The sequence below is a fragment of the Rhinopithecus bieti genome, unplaced genomic scaffold, assembly GCF_001698545.2.
Source record: "Rhinopithecus bieti isolate Rb0 unplaced genomic scaffold, ASM169854v2 scaffold_10614, whole genome shotgun sequence".
Classification (NCBI taxonomy): domain Eukaryota; kingdom Metazoa; phylum Chordata; class Mammalia; order Primates; family Cercopithecidae; genus Rhinopithecus; species Rhinopithecus bieti.
The window spans coordinates 2,112,502-2,130,749 of NW_016806893.1; the positions used below are offsets into that span (position 1 = coordinate 2,112,502).

General features: G+C 39.2%; 1 protein-coding gene across 1 annotated transcript in view; it reads left to right on the forward strand.

The window, feature by feature from the left end:
- The window catches only part of CRYBG1 (crystallin beta-gamma domain containing 1), a 216,555-nt gene that overhangs the window by 77,300 nt on the left and 121,007 nt on the right, over window positions 1-18,248 (forward strand). Inside the window, 1 exon segment of the mRNA XM_017878581.1 lies at window positions 17,499-17,637. Coding sequence (XP_017734070.1) covers window positions 17,499-17,637 — 139 coding nt within the window.

The following is an 18,248-nucleotide window of genomic DNA, read 5'->3' on the forward strand; positions in this document are numbered from 1 at the left end:
TCTCTACCAGTTTCAGTTGATGGATTTGTTGATTTGTTCTGTAAAATGTGTATGGCTAACAAAAAGAAGCTGTAGGGTAAATGAAAAGATACAGATCACTGAAAAACCAAGCAATGAATGGAATCAGGGTGCCCCTTCATTATTTGTTCCCTGTCCCCTGTTTAGGTAGAATAAATGATTTTGAAATGATGCACAACAGGAAACAAAACAAAACGAAGACATTCTCCTGTTAATTTCTGTGTTCTCCGGTCCCACACCTCAATCTAGCTGCCAGCACTACAAAGTTATTATTATTATTATTATTATTATTATTATTATTATTTTAGAGACAAGGTCTCCCACTGTCAACCAGGATGGGGTGATCATAGCTTACTACAGCCTCAAATTCCTCAGCCAAGCCATCCTCCTCCCACCTCAGCCTCCCAAGTAGCCAGGACTACAGGGGCCACCACACCTGACTAATGTTTTAAATTTTTGTAGCAATAGGGCCTCACTATGTTGCCCAAGTTGATCTTGAACTCCTGGGCTGAAGTGATACTCCTGCCTTGGCCTCCCAAAGTTCTAGAGTTACACACATGAGTCACTGCCCCCGACCTACAAAATTACATTACAATCATTTGTAATGATTGCTTTTCAATTATCTGACAAGTGTAAAAACAGATGTTGGCTGCATTATACAGGGTGAATTTCTCTGCAGTATTGTTTTCCTTGCTAATTTAATTAATTAATTAATTAATTATATTTATTTATTTTTGAGATGGAGTCTCATCCTGTCACTCAGGCTGGAGTGCAGTGGCGCAATCTTGGCCCACTGCAACCTCCGCCTCCAGGAGGTCGAGTGATTCTCCTGCCTCAGTCTGCCACCATGCCCAGCTAATTTTATATTTTCGTAGAAATGGGGTTTCACTATGTTGGCCAGGCTGGTCTCTTAATTCCTGACCCTAAGCACTTTGGCCTCCCAAAGTGCTGGGATTACAGGTGTGAGCCACCATGCCCAGCCCTTGCAAATTTTAAAACAAATGGTGTCTTGGAAACCATCCAAGAAAAAATTTGTGAAGTATTCCAAGATCCAGATTGGGAATTATTGGCCTAAGAAATTGGGAAAAGAAATTGAGACTGGCAGGCAAAATCTATGCATTAATATTTTATTAAATTATGTAAAAGGTCTCTATTCCATCATCGGAGTTTTACCTTCTATTACTGCCACTCAAAATCTTTATTTAAACTTCCCTGAGGAACCTATTAGGAGTTTTAAAACATTTTATTAAATGTTTTCTTATTATAAGAGAATGAATGTCAATTTTGGAAAATACAGAAAGAATAAAATCACTCATGATCCAACTAGTCAGAGATAATACCTGTTCAGATTTTAGTGTTTTCCTTTCAGTATGCTCTTAGATATGTAACATAGTTGGCATGCAATCTCTTATTCTACTTTTCTACTTACCGTTATATCACAAGCTTTGCCCCTGTGACTTAAAGGGTAAATGGCATTCCATAATATGGATATGCAATAATTTACTTAGTCATTACTTGAATGGGTTGAGTTGTTTGCAAATTTTGTTGTCATAAATAATATTACTATAAGCATCATTGTAAATAGATCTTTGAAAGCTTTGAAAATTATTTCCTTCAAATCATTTCCTAAAAGTAGAGTTATAGGGGATAGGTATAGGAGCATTTTAAGTCTCTTGATAAGTATGAATAAATTGCTTACTAAAAGACTGTAGCAATTAATATAACCCCCCCCATAGTATGTTAAACCATTGAACATTAACAATTTTAAAATTGTATCCTAAGCCAGGTGTGGTGGTGCACACCTGTAGTCCCAACTGTTTGGGAGGCTGAGGCAGGAGGATCGCTTGAGGCCAGGAGTTTGAGACTGCAGTGTACTATAATTACACCTATGAATAACCACTGCACTCCAGCCTAGGCAACAGAGAGACCCCTTCTCTAAATACAAAACAAATAAAATTGTATGCTATTGTTACTTTAATTTGCATAGAATGAAGTTGGGAAAATATTTTCATTAACCCTTTATTTCTTCAAATGCTTTATTTTTTCATTTCCCTTGTTCACTCATTGGGTTTGCTAATATTTTCTTATATATTTATATGGTTTCTTTAGTATGGCTCTTAACTAATCATCAGGTATATTTGTTGAAAGTATTTGCCTGGCTCGTTATTGCCTTTAATTTTTTAATGTATGGAAATTTTATTTTGCATAGCAAAACTACGAATGTTTTCTTCTTCTTTTTTTCTTTTTTCTTTTTTTTTTTTTGAGACGGAGTCTCGCTCTGTCGCCCAGGCTGGAGTGCAGTGGCCGGATCTCAGCTCACTGCAAGCTCCGTCTCCCGGGTTCATGCTATTCTCCTGCCTCAGCCTCCCGAGTAGCTGGGACTACAGGCGCCCGCCACCTCGCCCTGCTAGTTTTTACATTTTTTTTTAGTAGAGACGTTCACCGTGTTAGCCAGGATGGTCTCGATCTCCTGACCTCGTGATCCGCCTGTCTCGGCCTCCCAAAGTGCTGGGATTACAGGCTTGAGCCACCGCGCCCGGCCCTTTTATTCTTTTTTTAGAGCTAGCATCTCGCTCTGTCACCCAGGCTGCTGGAATGCAGTGGTACAATGTTTGCTCACTGTAACCTCAAATTCCTGGGCTCAAGCAATACTCCTGCCCCAGCCTCCTGAGTAGCTAGGACTACTGGCAAGCACCATCACACTCAGCTGATGTTTGTTTGTTTTGTAGAAACGGGGTTGCTATGTTGCCCAGGCCAGTTTTGAACTCTTGGACTCAATTGATCCTCCTGCCTTGTCCTCCCAAAGTCCTAGGATTACAGGCATGAGCTACTGCACCTCGCCTTTCTTTTTTATTTCTCTCATTGCTTTTAATCTTAGGAAGTTGTTTTCCTTCCCTTCTAATATGCCATAATATGCTTCTAATCTTTATGATTTGATGTTTTTGCATTTAATTCTTTAGCCACCAGGAATTATCTTTGATATGGTGTAACTTGGCTGGGATTTAAAGGAATGGATGATATAGTGATACACAGTTCTCTTTAGCTCAGAGATTCTCTCTCAGTACTTCTCAATTTTATTTCGAGGTTTCTTAGTTCCTGAGACAAGATTTTTTTTATCTTGGGACTTTTGATGTCTTTGGAGTGCCTGGATGACTTTAAAGGGCATGTACATCTTTTTATTTATCTTTCTTCCTTCCAGAGAGCTTAGTAGAGTGCTTTACTCAGAGACAGCCCATTCTATACCTCCGTAGAAGAGATTGGCACAGGCCAAGCCTCATTTAAAAACTACTCTGAAGGCCAGCGTCCCTAAAAAGATCTCTTCCTCTGAGTTATTACTGACGCCAGAAATACCATTATTTCATCTCCATGTTAAACACTGCCCTCTCCTGAAGTCACCTTTTAGAATGCACATTCACATTGGGGTAGCGTGGTATATTGGTTTCCTGGGGTAGCTATTACAAGTTGCCATAAACATGGTCACTTAAAACAACAGTTTTTTCTCTCTCACAGTCTGGGGCCTAGAAGTCCAAAATCAAAGTGTCAGCAGGACCATGCTCCTTCTGAAGGCTCTAGGGAAGCATGCCTCCTTGCTCTTCCTAGCTTCCCATGGCTGCCAACAAACCTTGGTGTTCTCATTGGCTTGCTGCTGCGTCACTCCAATCTCTGCCTCCATTGTCACAGGCATGTGGCTCCATCTATAAACAAATAGTAAATCCATATGTGTTTTGCTTTCCCATAACATGCTTACATTTTAAGCAGAGAATCAACGTTTTTGCATGGTATTTCTTCGGTTGATCAATATCTTCCCTTTTCTACTAGTGAAACAGATAAACTACGGATAGGAAAGCGAGAGGACAAAATGAATACTCCATTGGAATGATTCATGTAATAGTTTGATGTCAAATATTTTTGGTTTTCAAAAATAAATGAACTAATAGTAATTGCAGTTATGTGATTTTCTCATATTTAAAGTCTAGTAACATAATTTGTAACTGGTAAATTTGGTAACAAGAGAAAAATATGGTCAGGTGCAGTGGCTCATGCCTGTAATCCCAACACTTTGGGAGGCTAAGGTGGGAGGATCGCCTAAGCTCAGGAGTTTGAAACCAGCCTGGGAAACATAGTGAGACCTGGTCTCAATTTACTAAAACATAGAAAAAAAAAAAAAAAAAAAACAGAGAGAGGAAGAGAGAGAGAGAGAAACACTTTAGTATTTCCCAAATGAGGAACACCTAAGATTTCTTCTTTTAAAGAAAAAAAAATGGATGACAGATTGGGAAATTAATTTTTGCTAATGAAAATATGTTTGATCCTTTTCAGTAAAAAGCAACTTGTCAAAGAAAAATACCAATAGCCTTTTTTCTTCCATTTTAAACAATGTGCGAAATAGAAAATTTTAATAAAATTTATTTATCTCCTTCTTAAATTTACGAATTTCTCATTTTAGAAGCATTTTATATGTCCTACCATTATCCAGTTTATAAAAAACAAGTTTGTTTCCTTTTGAAATATTGTTAATATTTTTTAAATTTTGGTACAAAGAATATATGAAGATATTTTTAACTGAAGAGTATGAATACAGAGGTTCTTTCTGTTAGATGGTGCCCAATTTTCACAAAGTGAAAGTTTCTACCTTCATCTTGACTGCAGGAATAAAAATGTCCTGTGTTCAGAGACTGTTGGCTCATGAGTCCTCATTCTACCTGATGAGATAATACTCCCTAATTTAAAATGCTGTTAAACAAAATAAATATTTTATTGGGACAGAGTGCTCTGTGGTTTAGTGACTCAACTCTCTCTGTACTGGAAACCTCAACCAGTGGCACAAGAAAAAACTTGTTTTGTATCATCCCTGACTGGGGAAAAAAAAAAAAAAAAAAGCATTTGTTTTATACCTACTGAGTACAGGTTATAGAGACAGAAGGTGATATGGTTCTTAGCTCCTAGAAAGTCTGTGATTAAACTGAGCAACTGATATATGTTCACGGAAAACCTAGATGAACACTTACCAAGTATACTAGGTCCAGCTATATGAAATTGCCATATTTGACTGGTTTTGACCTACAAAAATGGTATTTCATAATGTTCAACCTCAAAGTTCAAAACCACTTACTTTCTCTTCCCTGCATTTTGCACATCCTTCAGTCCTCTGTGTCAAGAGCTGTACAAGAAACCCATGCTAAGCCTGGCAGTCCCAGCGCCCAGCCCAGGGAAGACATGGGACTGGTGGCTTTCTCCTTCCAGGGCTGTGCACCTGCTGTGCTACCGCTCTTCTGCCCTCTACTCTCCCTCAGCTACATTATTTCCATATATAGAATTTTCCTTCCTTTAAAGCACATCCTCGCCTTATTGGAAACACTTTCCTTTCTCTCTCTCTCTCTCTCTCTCTCTCTCTCTCTCTCTCTCTCTCTTTTTTTCTTTGAGACAGAGTCTCTCTCTGTTACCCAGGCTGGAGTGCAGTGGTGTGATCTCGGCTCACTGCATCCTCCTCCTCCTGGGTTCAAGCAAGTCTCCTGCCTCAACCTCCCAAGTAGCTGGGACTATAGGCACACACCACCATGCCCAGCTAATTTTTGTATTTTTTGGTAGAGGTGGGTTTTCACTATGTTGCCCAGGCTGGTCTGGAACCCCTGAGCTCAAGCGATCCACCCGCCTCGGCCTCCCAAAGTGGTGGGATTACAGGTGTGAGCCACTGCACCCAGCCCCTTTCTTTTTTTCTTTCCATTCTTTGTTTCTCCTTTCATTCCATTATTAATCACTATCACTCAGTTGATGGCTGTAAAGCCTAAAAGTAAAGCTAGTGATGCATTTGTGTGAAGGAAAGGGAAAAGCCATGAATCTTGATGTGAAATTAGAAATAATAATCATCAACACGTGGTAACAACAAAAGCTCTGTAAAGTCATCTTATAGCCTCTGAAAAATTCTCCACCCACCATCTCTTTCTGATTAAACTGATGTTTCTCAATAATCCCTATTCTTAAAAAAAAGAATAATCTACACTTGAGAAAATAAACACTATTTCTCACACCATTTTATTGCTTTCTTGTTCTTTTAAAACTGGTATTGAAACAATTCTGTGATTCATAATGATGTTCTTTTCTTTTTACTGTGGTATAATATTTCAGCTATGTGAAATTGACTTTTAGGGGCTTATGAAATACAGGATTTATTACAATCAGAGAAATCTTGGAGGAAGTGAATTTTGAAATTAGACTTGATGGAATTTGATAGCCAAAGATTACAAAGAGGAGAGGCAAAAGCATTAACAGAAAACCCAAGCAAAGACATATAAATAATGAAGCAAGTTTTAGGTATGGGAAGGGCAAACAAATCTGTCTGACCACAACTGGAAGTCTGAGGTGGAGGGAAGGGAGAAGCAGGTTAGAGTGGTATTGGAACACCCTTAGGGTGGGAATTTGAAGCTGACATTTGGAGCTTGTGACTAGCATCTTTGCAAGGACAACTTTATTTGGATAGATAGAGAGTAGGGATACTGTGGTAATCTCTTCTTCCCTCTGCTTGCGTCTGTACCTTAGAGAGTTTCTATTCATGAGAGCTGAGATGATAAATATCAGTCCATCTCAGATTCAGCTTCACAGCTGTTCCATTGTCTTCAGTCAGCAAATCTGTATCACTAATGTGTTGCTAACACACAAAGATTTTTCATGAGAAATGATCTTAAATTAGAGTTCTCTTCTGAAACATTAACAGCAGTTAATTGAACTAATTCATTAGGTATTTGATGACAATTCTAGTCACTACATAAGGATGTATCTAGGAAGCCTTAAAGCAATTTTGGTCCCTTGTGGAGTTGACCCAACTGGTGCAGGTGAGTGAGAGAAGCCAAATATATGATTCAGACAATTATGAATTATGTACTAATTACTGATCATTTTGTATTAATCATCAAACAACTGGCAGGTATTTGGAAATTGAGTAAGTGGAGCATGATGAAACTGACAGTTATAAAAATTAATGTAAAAAAAAGAACCTCCATAAGAATTATTTTGCAAAATTAAAAAAGATAAGGAAACCCACTCTCATATTGAAAATGTTTTTTTTTTAGTTTTATATTATTATCAAAAGGCATTTACTGTAAGCACCCTATTATGTGTAGGAATGTTTTAGAGGTCTTGCAAGTAACCTTTAAAGACTCAATTCTCACTTCTAGGTTTATAAAGATTTATTGACCACCATATGAAAGAATATATTGAATAGAGCCTTGAAACCTCTGAATTATAGCTGTGAGAAAGTTGAGAGTATATGATCTATAAGAAAAGTAGGTGTTTATGAGTTCAGAAAATACAATAAATGCTAAAAAATGTTTGATACAAGGAACAGTTACACAATTTCTCTTGAAACTTTATTGCTTGTAGAAATGCCATGAAGTAATGATGATTGCAGCAGTGTAAGTGCAATCAAAGCTCAGGATTGATGAAGATAATTATTTGAGTGCCTGGAAGAATTAACTAAGGCAGATGAGTTTCGTGCCAGGTTGTTTAGGGACCCCAGAGTTTAAGAGACTCTTACTAATTGTTGCTGGCATGAGTTTTGGACTAGTGACCTAAGGTGGGGCAAAGGTAAACAAAATAGGCAGATGATGCATATTAAAGATGCTATAAAGTTAACTTCAAAGTGTGTGCCATCACCATAGACTTCTGGAAAATGATAACCAACAGACCAGTTTTGCATGTAACTATCGTGGTTAGGAGGAAGTGCTTTTGAACCAAAGCTTTATATTGACATTATTTGAAACAGTCATAAATAGCAACAGGCTCTACAAGCAGCTGCTAATCTTCATGAATCAAACCACCTTTGCAGAAAGCGCTTTGTAGTCACTCAGCCAGTAAACTCTTACTGAGCATCTGTGATGTGACAGATGTTATTATATACCACGGCAGAAACAAAGGGACTCACATCCAGGAGCCCCTTAAAGAGATGAGATGAGAGAAAGAGCCATCAGTGATAAGTAAGCTAAAATATAACAAAATTGCCTGGAATATAGGGTGTGTAGGGCAGCTACATTTGAAAAGTTAGACTGGGTCCAGAAGGTAAAAGCACTTGAATACCAGACAATGAAGTAAGAGCTTTATTCTGTAAACAGTGCTGAACTACCTGATGGTTTTCAAACCAGACAGTACGTCAGGAAGATCAATCTATTTGTAAAGTTAGAATGGATTAAAGGCTGCAGGAGAGACTCAGTAGCAGAAAATAACTGGACTCTTACTAAATTGAAGACATAATGAAGTTTAGAAGTAGGATAGTGGTGGTTGGAATGCACAAGGGTAGATGGATGTCATACTGGTGAGGTGGAAGAAACAGTTTTCATATATTTATAACTGCCTCCCTGTCACTTCTTCCTCTAAAAGATTTACAGTAGTTTGCATCCAATTAACAATGCAAATAAATACAGATCAGAAAACTAAAAGAATGATAGTGTGATAAGAGAAACAATTGCTTTACAGAAACACACATTCATAAAGTTCTGTATAATTGTTAAAATTGATTCATGATCAAGTACATGGACCTCATTGTCTAAAAGACAAGGAAGGGGTGAGAAAGAGAAAAGCTTTTCTTGGCATTTCACAATGAGAGAAATCTTTCCCTTCAGTATCCATATAAAGGATATTAAGTAAGATGGTACCTAACATCCTTCTCGGCATCCCTGCAATATGTCCAACCAAGAGCTCTATGTGGCTGCATCTTATAGTGTCCCTCAAAGCAAGCTCAAATGTGATGACAGAGGACCCCTTAATGAGTGATCAGAGGTGGATTGATTGGAGCAGTAGGGCTCCAAGATGACTTCTCAGAGTTGCCCCTGGTATTTTAGAATGATTTCTCTACCCTTGTGCCTATAACCACATAATTTGTTTTTTGTTTTTAGTTTTTGTGAGTACATAGTAAGTGTATGTAGTAATAGAGTACATGAGGTATTTTGATATAGGCATACAATGTGTAATAATCACATCAGGGTAAATGGGGTATCTATCACTTCAAGCATTTATCCTTCCTTTGTGTTACAAGCAATGCAATTATTTTCTTTTAGTTATTTTTTAATGTACAATAAATTAGTGTTGACTGTAGCCACCTGTTATGCTATCAAATACTAGATCTTACTCATTCTATCTAACTGTATTTTTGTATCCATCAATATAACCATATTCTGCCAGGCTTTTTCCTCCTTGCCTGCTCCATGGTAATATCATCAGTAGCTTTGTTTGGTGCTACAAAGGAAAACAATTGAAAATACCCTCTTTTGCATTATTAATTTGTTATCCATGAGCTTAGTAAGATCATTAGTCTTTCTTTTTTCTTTTTTTCTTTTTTTTTTTTGAGACGGAGTCTCGCTCTGTCACCCAGGCTGGAGTGCTGTGGCCGGATCTCAGCTCACTGCAAGCTCCGCCTCCCGGGTTTACGCCATTCTCCTGCCTCAGCCTCCCGGGTAGCTGGGACTACAGGCGCCGCCATCTCGCCCGGCTAGTTTTTTGTATTTTTTAGTAGAGACGGGGTTTCACCGTGTTAGCCAGGATGGTCTGATCTCCTGACCTCGTGATCCGCCCGTCTCGGCTTCCCAAAGTGCTGGGATTACAGGCTTGAGCCACCGCGCCCGGCCTAGTCTTTCTTTGGGGAGTATAGACACTATCAAAATAAAAGTTACATTTTCTCTTCTCTGCCATTAGATAAGAATTTGAATTGCCTTAAAAGGAAAATTCCAGCAATCAAAAAAATCTTTTGTATTTTGACAACTGAAAACAAAACTTGCCCAACTTGACTGTTACAAAGAGAAGCTGAAAAAAATGCCATGATCTTCAGCTTCCCTAAATGAGAGCATGTGCAATCACGCATGAAACACAAGACTCTTGATAAACTCGAGCCTTTCCTTGAGGCACAGACCTCAGTTCCTCAGTTCTCCTGGGGATTTGCACAACAATTCTCCTGGTTGTTTTGTCCTCGACCTTGGCTTCTCTTTGCTTGTGCCCAGAATGAAATCATGTCTTCCTCTGGGACCAGTGCTAATAAAGCCAAAGCTTCTTGAACCTAGCCTGGTTCTGGATGGGTTTCATGGTTCATTAATCATGTGAGGTGATCCGAAATGATCAAAGTCAATGTAGTAGTGGTCCTGAGATGCCTTGCTTAACTTTCACAGACTCAGTAGCACCCAAAGCCTCGGTTTCACAAGATAGAAGTATTAAGGCAAACATTTCCAGCCTTTGTTGGAGAGATGAGTTGCATTCCACTGGTCAGATGTGAGGGGAACTTAGACATTTCTGCACCACACAGCACATTGGGAGATGGCTCCCAGCCTTCAGGCTGCCATTTTAAAAGACTTGGTAGCTCACACCTGTAATCCTGGCATTTTGGGAGGTTTAGGTGAGACAATCATTTGAGGCTAGGAGTTCAAAACCAGCTTAGGCAACACAGGGAGACCCCGTCTTTACAAAAACCAACAAAACAAGCAAACAGACAAGCAAACAAAAACCATCAAAGTGCCCAGGAAGGTGAATGCAATCAGGAAGTAGAGGCTAACTGGACCAGGGAGTGTTACTTTTTACGAAAGCACTGCTAAAAGGATGAGTAGAGGAGTGATATTCTTTTTTTTTTTTTTTTTTTTTTTTTTGAGACGGAGTCTCACTCTGTCGCCCAGGCTGGAGTGCAGTGGCCGGATCTCGGCTCACTGCAAGCTCCGCCTCCTGGGTTCACGCCATTCTCCTGCCTCAGCCTCCCGAGTAGCTGGGACTACAGGCGCCCGCCACCTCGCCCGGCTAGTTTTTTGTATTTTTTAGTAGAGACGGGGTTTCACCGTTTTAGCCAGGATGGTCTCGATCTCCTGACCTCGTGATCCGCCCGTCTGGGCCTCCCAAAGTGCTGGAATTACAGGCTTGAGCCACTGCGCCTGGCCGAGGAGTGATATTCTTATGCAACCACTAGATGGCAGAGTTTCTGCATTCTATTACCATTGGCAAAACGAAATACTTGGGTTAGTGATGTAGCATTCTTTATATACCTGTAACTTTGAGGATGCTTTGTATTTTAAAAACTCGAATGAGCATAGCAAATTGTTTTCATTTCCCCATCCAACTTGGAATTTTGTGATCACGAAACTCATCTACTGAGAATTTAAAATTAGTCTCTGAGTGAGGAGTTGGGTGGATTCTCTACTCCTAACTCTCAGTCATTAGCCGTGTGACTTTGAACAATGAATATCTCTGGGCCTCCATGAACTCATCTGAAAAATGGTATGGTTGGCTCACTAGATTATCTCTAAGGGATCTTCCAACCCAGACATTCTCCTTTCATATTCGAGCCTGATAAATATGCTAGCTCCAAGTACCATCTATATAATTCCTTATACATTATTATTCAGGAAACATCAACTGACATTCATATGCATAATTACAATACTGATACTTATTGAGAACCTACTATATGGCAGTACTAGGCTAAGCATTTTACAAGTTTTACCTAATTTAATTCTCTTAACAATTTATCACTCCCATTTTGCAGCTAAAGAAAGTGAGGCTTAAAGAAGTAACTAGCTAAAGATCACATAGCTAATGGCCAGGCTGGTATGACTCTGAAATCTGTGTGTATACATTGCTATATTTGATCCTTTATTCAGCTGAGAAAAATATAAATTTGAAGACAACGCTGCTTCTAAAGGAAAAACCCATTCTGTAAATCCAAAATCCTTGGTTTCCCAAAGGAAATAGATTTTGGGGTTTTGTTTTATTTCTGGAGATGGGAGAGATTTACATGGCTCTATCTGCACACTGTCATTAGATGCCTCTTTGTGAGCCTGGGCTTCCAGTACCATATACATGGGTAACCGGCAGGCTCAACCCTGACAGTCAGTCACGTGGTTTCTCAGGAACAATGTCTCTTCAAATCTGCAATGAAGTGACTGAACCAGGTAACCACTAGGGGCCTTTTCAGGTCTAGCATTATCTGATGGTATGTGTCGGTAATCGAATACGGCATTTAATGTTAGCAGGAAAGAGGTTGCTCAGTAAATGGTTGCTGTCTACCATTTAGCAGTTGCAGTAAAGAAACATTGTGCACACTATTAGTGCCGTTTGTTAGTGAATTAAATTTTCTCCTTCCTTTGTGGCCAGGAAACTTATGTGCTTTACAACCAATGTCTTAATTCAGAAGAGTGGTTCTATTATCTGGTGTCTTAAGTTCTCTTGAGGAAATAATTCAATTCAATGCAGGTGGAAGCACCTTTTGGTAACTTTGAAATCACAACTCTGAGGCTCAGTTGAACACAGTAATAATTCTTTGGATAGACAATAGATGGCAGTACAGCATCAATTTATAACTTATAAACTATAGTTAAACCTAAACTTTTATGCTACTTTTTATTATTTTGGATGTACATTACTGTAAAACAAGAATTATTGAAGAAACTTATTTAACTTGCCTTATATTAGGCTACACATATTTAAATGCTTAAGGAACAACTTGGTGGAGTAGACCAACATTAGGAAAACTCGAAGTAGATTTATCAGGGCCACTTTCATGGCCTTTGGAGAGGCCCTAGCACTGTCAATCTTGAGAAAGTAAGAGATTCTCTTTTCTTTTTATTAAAGAGCACCTCGCCTGCCCCCGCCTGGCCCACTTCTTGTATAAGCTCCAGGTATCACAACTCTGGGATTTGTCTGAGAATAGCCATGTGGCTCTTTTAACTTGGAAAAGGGAAAACAGCCTTGCCATTATTAATTTTGCTATCAACTTAATCTCCAGGGAGGGGGCAATCCAGTTTTAAAAGTAAGCCAAATAAAAGGAAACATAATTGAATGAACTGGGAAATGTTCCACTTACTTCTAAGTCTGAGTAAAATCAAGTACCATACTTAACACTGAAACTTTCACTCTGGCAGTATAATATCTGTGCTAAAAAAAAAAAAAAAAAAAAAAAAAAAAAAAAAGAAAGTACAAAGGATTATAATTAGCAAATTAATAAATTATCCTCTGCTAAGACTGCAGACCAATATGATAGCATTTGGCGGTTTTTTTATGTTATTTATCCAAGAGGTTATTGTCATTAATAAATGACCACTTGTGACTATTCACAAAGCAAACTGTGCTTCCATTGGCACATAAATTTCTCATCAGGGAGCCAAGCGACCACCTACACCCTACTCGTCAGGAGTAAAACTAAAATTAACCCTTTGGGTACAAAAGGAATAGAAAGAATGAATAAGACCCAGTATTTGATGGCACAACAGGGTGATTATGGTGATAATAATGTAATTGTACCTTTAAAAATAACTAAAAGAGTATGATTGGATTGTTTGTAACACAAAGGATAAATGCTTGAGGGGATGGATACCCCATTCTCGATGATATGATTATTATACTTTGACTGCTTGTACCTCATAAATATATATATATATATACCTACTATGTACCCACAAAAACTAAAATAATAATAATGAAAAAATTACCCTTTGGAAAAGAAAAGTTAACAAACTTTCCAATTCATCTTTCCTGTTGCAAACATTTATTAAGGTTGCCTTTTAGGCTAGGGAGACTTATCTATGTGTAGTTCCAGAGGTAACCATTATTCGGAATTGAAAATATTTCTGCCCATTTGATAAGCCCCTACGTCTACTAGACCTTAATATCCTTGAGGGCAGGGAGTGGAATTGTTCAGCTTTGTGTGCTTTGATATATGACATATCATGGAAGATCTAGAAAATGCTGAAAGAATGAATGCTAGATAGTGTTACAAAGTTTCTTTAGGTCTTAGAGACCTCTTGGCATGATTTCAAGTGTATTGTTTCTGTGTATTAGTTTGTGAAGGTTGTGTTTCAGGAGACAAACTTGTCCAGTAAGCTTGCTAGGAGTAGAAGGCCTGTGACTGACTCTAGAGAGGAAGTAGAACACGCTCCTGGGACAGCCTGAGTTTCCGGGGCTGGGTGAGAAGCTGCCCTGAAGCAGAGCTCTGTTTATGAAGCCCTCTCAGCCCACACATCCCGTGACCTTGCCTCACCTCCAGCCAAGTCCTGGGGCAAACTGTGAAATCATGGCGTCTATGGCCAGGTGCACAACAGCATTGTCTGGGTCTGGGTCACGAGGAAAGGGAATTTAGCCAACACCCCATCATTCTCCTCCTGTCAAAGGGAAGCAGAGGTTATTATGTGTACCACACATACTCAGCAGTTCCTGTTTTAGAGAATGATGGTGAAGCAAGGGCCTTCCCTGGAATTGTCTGTGATAGTCCTCATCTCCTCTAGGTGAGGACTAGAGGAGTGGCACTGAAAAACTTAGTGCCATTTATTAGTGAATTAAATTGAAAAACTAAGCCTTCCCCCAGGGCCATGTGTACCCTCCCATCTGGGAGATTGTGACCCAAGTATAGAGAACTGACTGTTGGATAGCACACTGTGTCGACAAACCCCTCCATATCAGGAGGGCAGGCAGGTTCACAGGGTTCAACATGCTACGAGGCCCAAATTATGAAAGTTCCTACTCTGATAGCTCAAATTCCATCTTAAATATGTGTCATCTCTACCTCTCCCAAAGTGTAGCAAGTGTGGGGAACTTATTTTAAGACAAAGCTAGGAAGAGGATAGAATGCACATCGACATCCATTTTCTTCAGGTGCCTAATTTCTGCACGGTAGTGTCCTTCAGGTGTCAGCCTTAATGGGTTTGGTCCGGTGATCAGTTTAGTGCAGGAATGAAAAGAAGCCTGCTAGGTGGCTTCTAGAGGAGATTCCCCTCATTTCTAAGCAAGTTACACAGGAAGGAATTATCATACCTCTGTGTGACAGCTAGAACTGTAGCAATGACTGAAGTCAGTAGCAAAGGAATATACTGGTTAAACCAACTCAATCTACCCCTTTTGTTTCATATGTGATCATATATTTTGTTTTTTATCAGGCTTCTGTGAGTTGGACTGTTATTTGCAGACAAAAGGATTCTATGTTTTAAGCAGGGATTGTATCACGAGCAAAATATATAGAAAAGGCTACTCTTGCCAGCTTTTAATTATGTAATACATAAGTATCTAGGAAGAAGAGCTAGGTCTTTTTTGGAGTGTCCGCCTCTGACAATACAAAGCTTAGGAAGCACATGTAGATTGCTTTCCTCTCTGTTGTCACTTGGAGTCAGTCAATGGGCACATATGTTTTCCAAAAGGAAAATATTAAGGGGAGCAGACTGCCTAACATTCGTGGTTGACTTTTTACAATGTGTAAGTCCAGTCTATGGCCACACCACCCTGAATGCACCTGATCTTGTCTGATGTCGGAAGCTAAGCAGAGTCGGGCCTGGTTAGTACTTGAATGGCAGACAATGTGTTAAGTCCGCAGCGGTTGGAATAGTCTTCTCTTGTTTGCTGCTGCTTTGGCGTATTTGTGAGCAGAAGGACAAGGTGAACACTGTAACTTAGGGTCACTGGAACAATTAGTAAAAATAGGTCTTGATGTAAGACACATTCATGGTAAGACGATGACAGCATTTCAACTTTAAGGTATTTTTCAGTTGTTACTTAAATTCTCCTGAGCTATATGTGTTTCTCTTTCCCTTAAAAAATACTGTATTTAAATTCTTAAGAAGATATTAGCCTCGCAGGTAGAAATGTGTTTTTATATGTGTTTATATATGGCGTAATATATTGTCTTTACTATACACAAGTATTACTTTCATAGTACAAAACTAAAGGAAAACAAAAGAAATATATTGCTGTTAATATACCTTTACATTTTATATAATGCAAACAATAATGGTTTAAAAAAAAATATGTACAGGGGCCAAGCACAGTGGCTTACGCCTGTAATCCTGGCACTTTGAGTTCAAGATTAGCCTGGCTAACATGGCGAAACCCCATCTCCACTGAAAATACAAAAAAATTAGCTGGGCATGGTGGCACATGCCTGTAATCCCAGCTGCCGAGGCAGGAGAATCACTTGAACCCGGGAGGTGGAGGTTTCAGTGAGCCAAGATCATGCCACTGTACTCCAGCCTGGCGACAGAGCGAGACTCTGTCTCAAAAAAAAAAAAAAAGTATACAATAGAGTTCCACAAATTATGCCAAATTCTCTATCTCCCTTGCTGATATTACCAGATTGATTAGATCTTCCTGCCCCTCTAAAGTGTTAATAGAGCTTTGCTCTGTTCCTCTTTTTATCCTTGCAACATTGTAGAAATCCCACAAAAGCAGCTTCTGTTTCTTCTGTGAAATGCTGAGGTCTTGCATTTTTAGTTCTCTTTGTACTTTACTGGCATTCTTCATTCAAAGCTCTCATTCTGCTCTGGCATCTTTATTCCTGTGCTTACAAAATCTACCAAACCTTGGATCAGGTATGATGCTCAACTGCAGACAACAAACAACACCCAAGTCAAAATGGCTTGAAGAATAGGACATTTATTATCTAACACAATAATAACTCCAGAGATAGGTAATTCTGCTGCTCATTTCAAGAAATCAAGAGATAGGTATTTCCGCTCTGCTTTTTCCTCAATCTAGTCTCCTTAGGCTAATCCCGCACATGGTCCCAAGATGTTCTATCATATTCGTCACATGCAGGCATGACCCTGGCCTGCAGGAAAGGGAAACTTTTTCTTCTTGTAGAAGACCTTTTCCCCCATTCCTTCAGCAGACGCCTCTCACATCTCATTGGTCAGGATTGCACCAGAGAAGTAGGGCAAAGTACGAACATTTTAGAGGGTTGGGGGGTATCAATCAATGTGGTAATATCAGCAAGACAGATATGTATGGGCATTTGCCTAAATCAATCACTGGTGAGGGGAACTGGACACCAGGATTAGAGCAATCCTGACTGACTACTGGGGCTGGAAACAGCTTCCTCTGAGGCATATGGAGGATGAATCGTTGAACACATTTAGGATTATTAGCAAAGGCAGTGTGTATGGGGGAGGTGGGAGGACAGCGGAGGGTTGGATAAAGGAAATGGTTCTGGGGCGGGCAACCATCAGAGTCTGTAAAACATTCTTTCTGCCTTTATTAGTGTCCATGCCTTTTGAATCTGATAAATATTATAATCCTAGGAATAGTTCCTTTTTCCTGGCATTGTCTAGATCGTGTCTCTAACTGGGATTCAGTTCCCACTTTATTTCCAGTGTTCAGGAAACTTACAAATTTCTTTTTGTTATTTCTTAAGAACCATGACATAGAAAAACCAGGAAATTGGAAAATGAAATTGGATTACTTTCATGCCAAAATCTGTCTATTCATCTAGTTATCTGTCTACCTCTGTCTATCTCTAATTTGTTTTCTGCATAGGATTTAAAAGAATTCAGTCAGGCACAGGGTGAAGTCATCCAGGTTGATTTATAAATGTGCTATGAGAACACCAGATTATCTACAACGCTGTGTAGGTTTTGAAGAATGATTCATTATTTGGGCTGACTGGAAATATATTAGTACATGGAGAAATATGCCTTTGGGTTCCTTGAGATTTTGGCATTGTTCATAGCATATTGACATGACTGTGTTTCCATTCTTCGCAGAGCTTTGGAGCTAGTAGATGGAAGACATGTGGTTCGAGAGTCCCAGGAATTTCCACTGCACTGTGGGGATTCCCAGTTCTTCCACACCACCAGTGAGGCACTTGGTTCCTTGCTTCTAGAGTCTGGAATATTTAAAAAGGTAATGCTTCCTTTCTCATGTTTGACTCCCGAGAATAAACCCTTCAAAGAGTTAAAGCACTGTAAGATAGCCTGTCTAAGAAACATATACTTAAAAGTAATGGTATATATTATATATCATAAATTATATATATCATATATGTCATATATCATATGTAATATGTGTTCTATAATATGTATTCTGTAATTTTCTATATAATTATATTTAACAATATAACAATATAAAGTAACTTATATAATCTATTTTTATATAATTATTATATATATATCATATATAACATTGTATATCAAAGCACCATGATAATACAGAATGAGCTTGGCTGGGCGTGGTGGCTCACACCTGTAATCCCAGCACTTTGGGAGGCCGAGACAGGCAGATCACTTGAGGTCAGGAGTTTGAGACCAGCCTGACCAACATGATGACACCCTGACTCTACTAAAAACAAACAAACAAAAATACAAAAAAATTAGCTGGGTGTGGTGGTGGGCACCTGTAATCGCATGTACTCAGGAGGCTGGGGCAGGAGAATTGCTTAAACCCAGGAGGTGGAGGTTGCGTGAGCTGAGATCATGCCACTGCACTCCAGCCTGAGTGACAGAGTGAGATTGTCT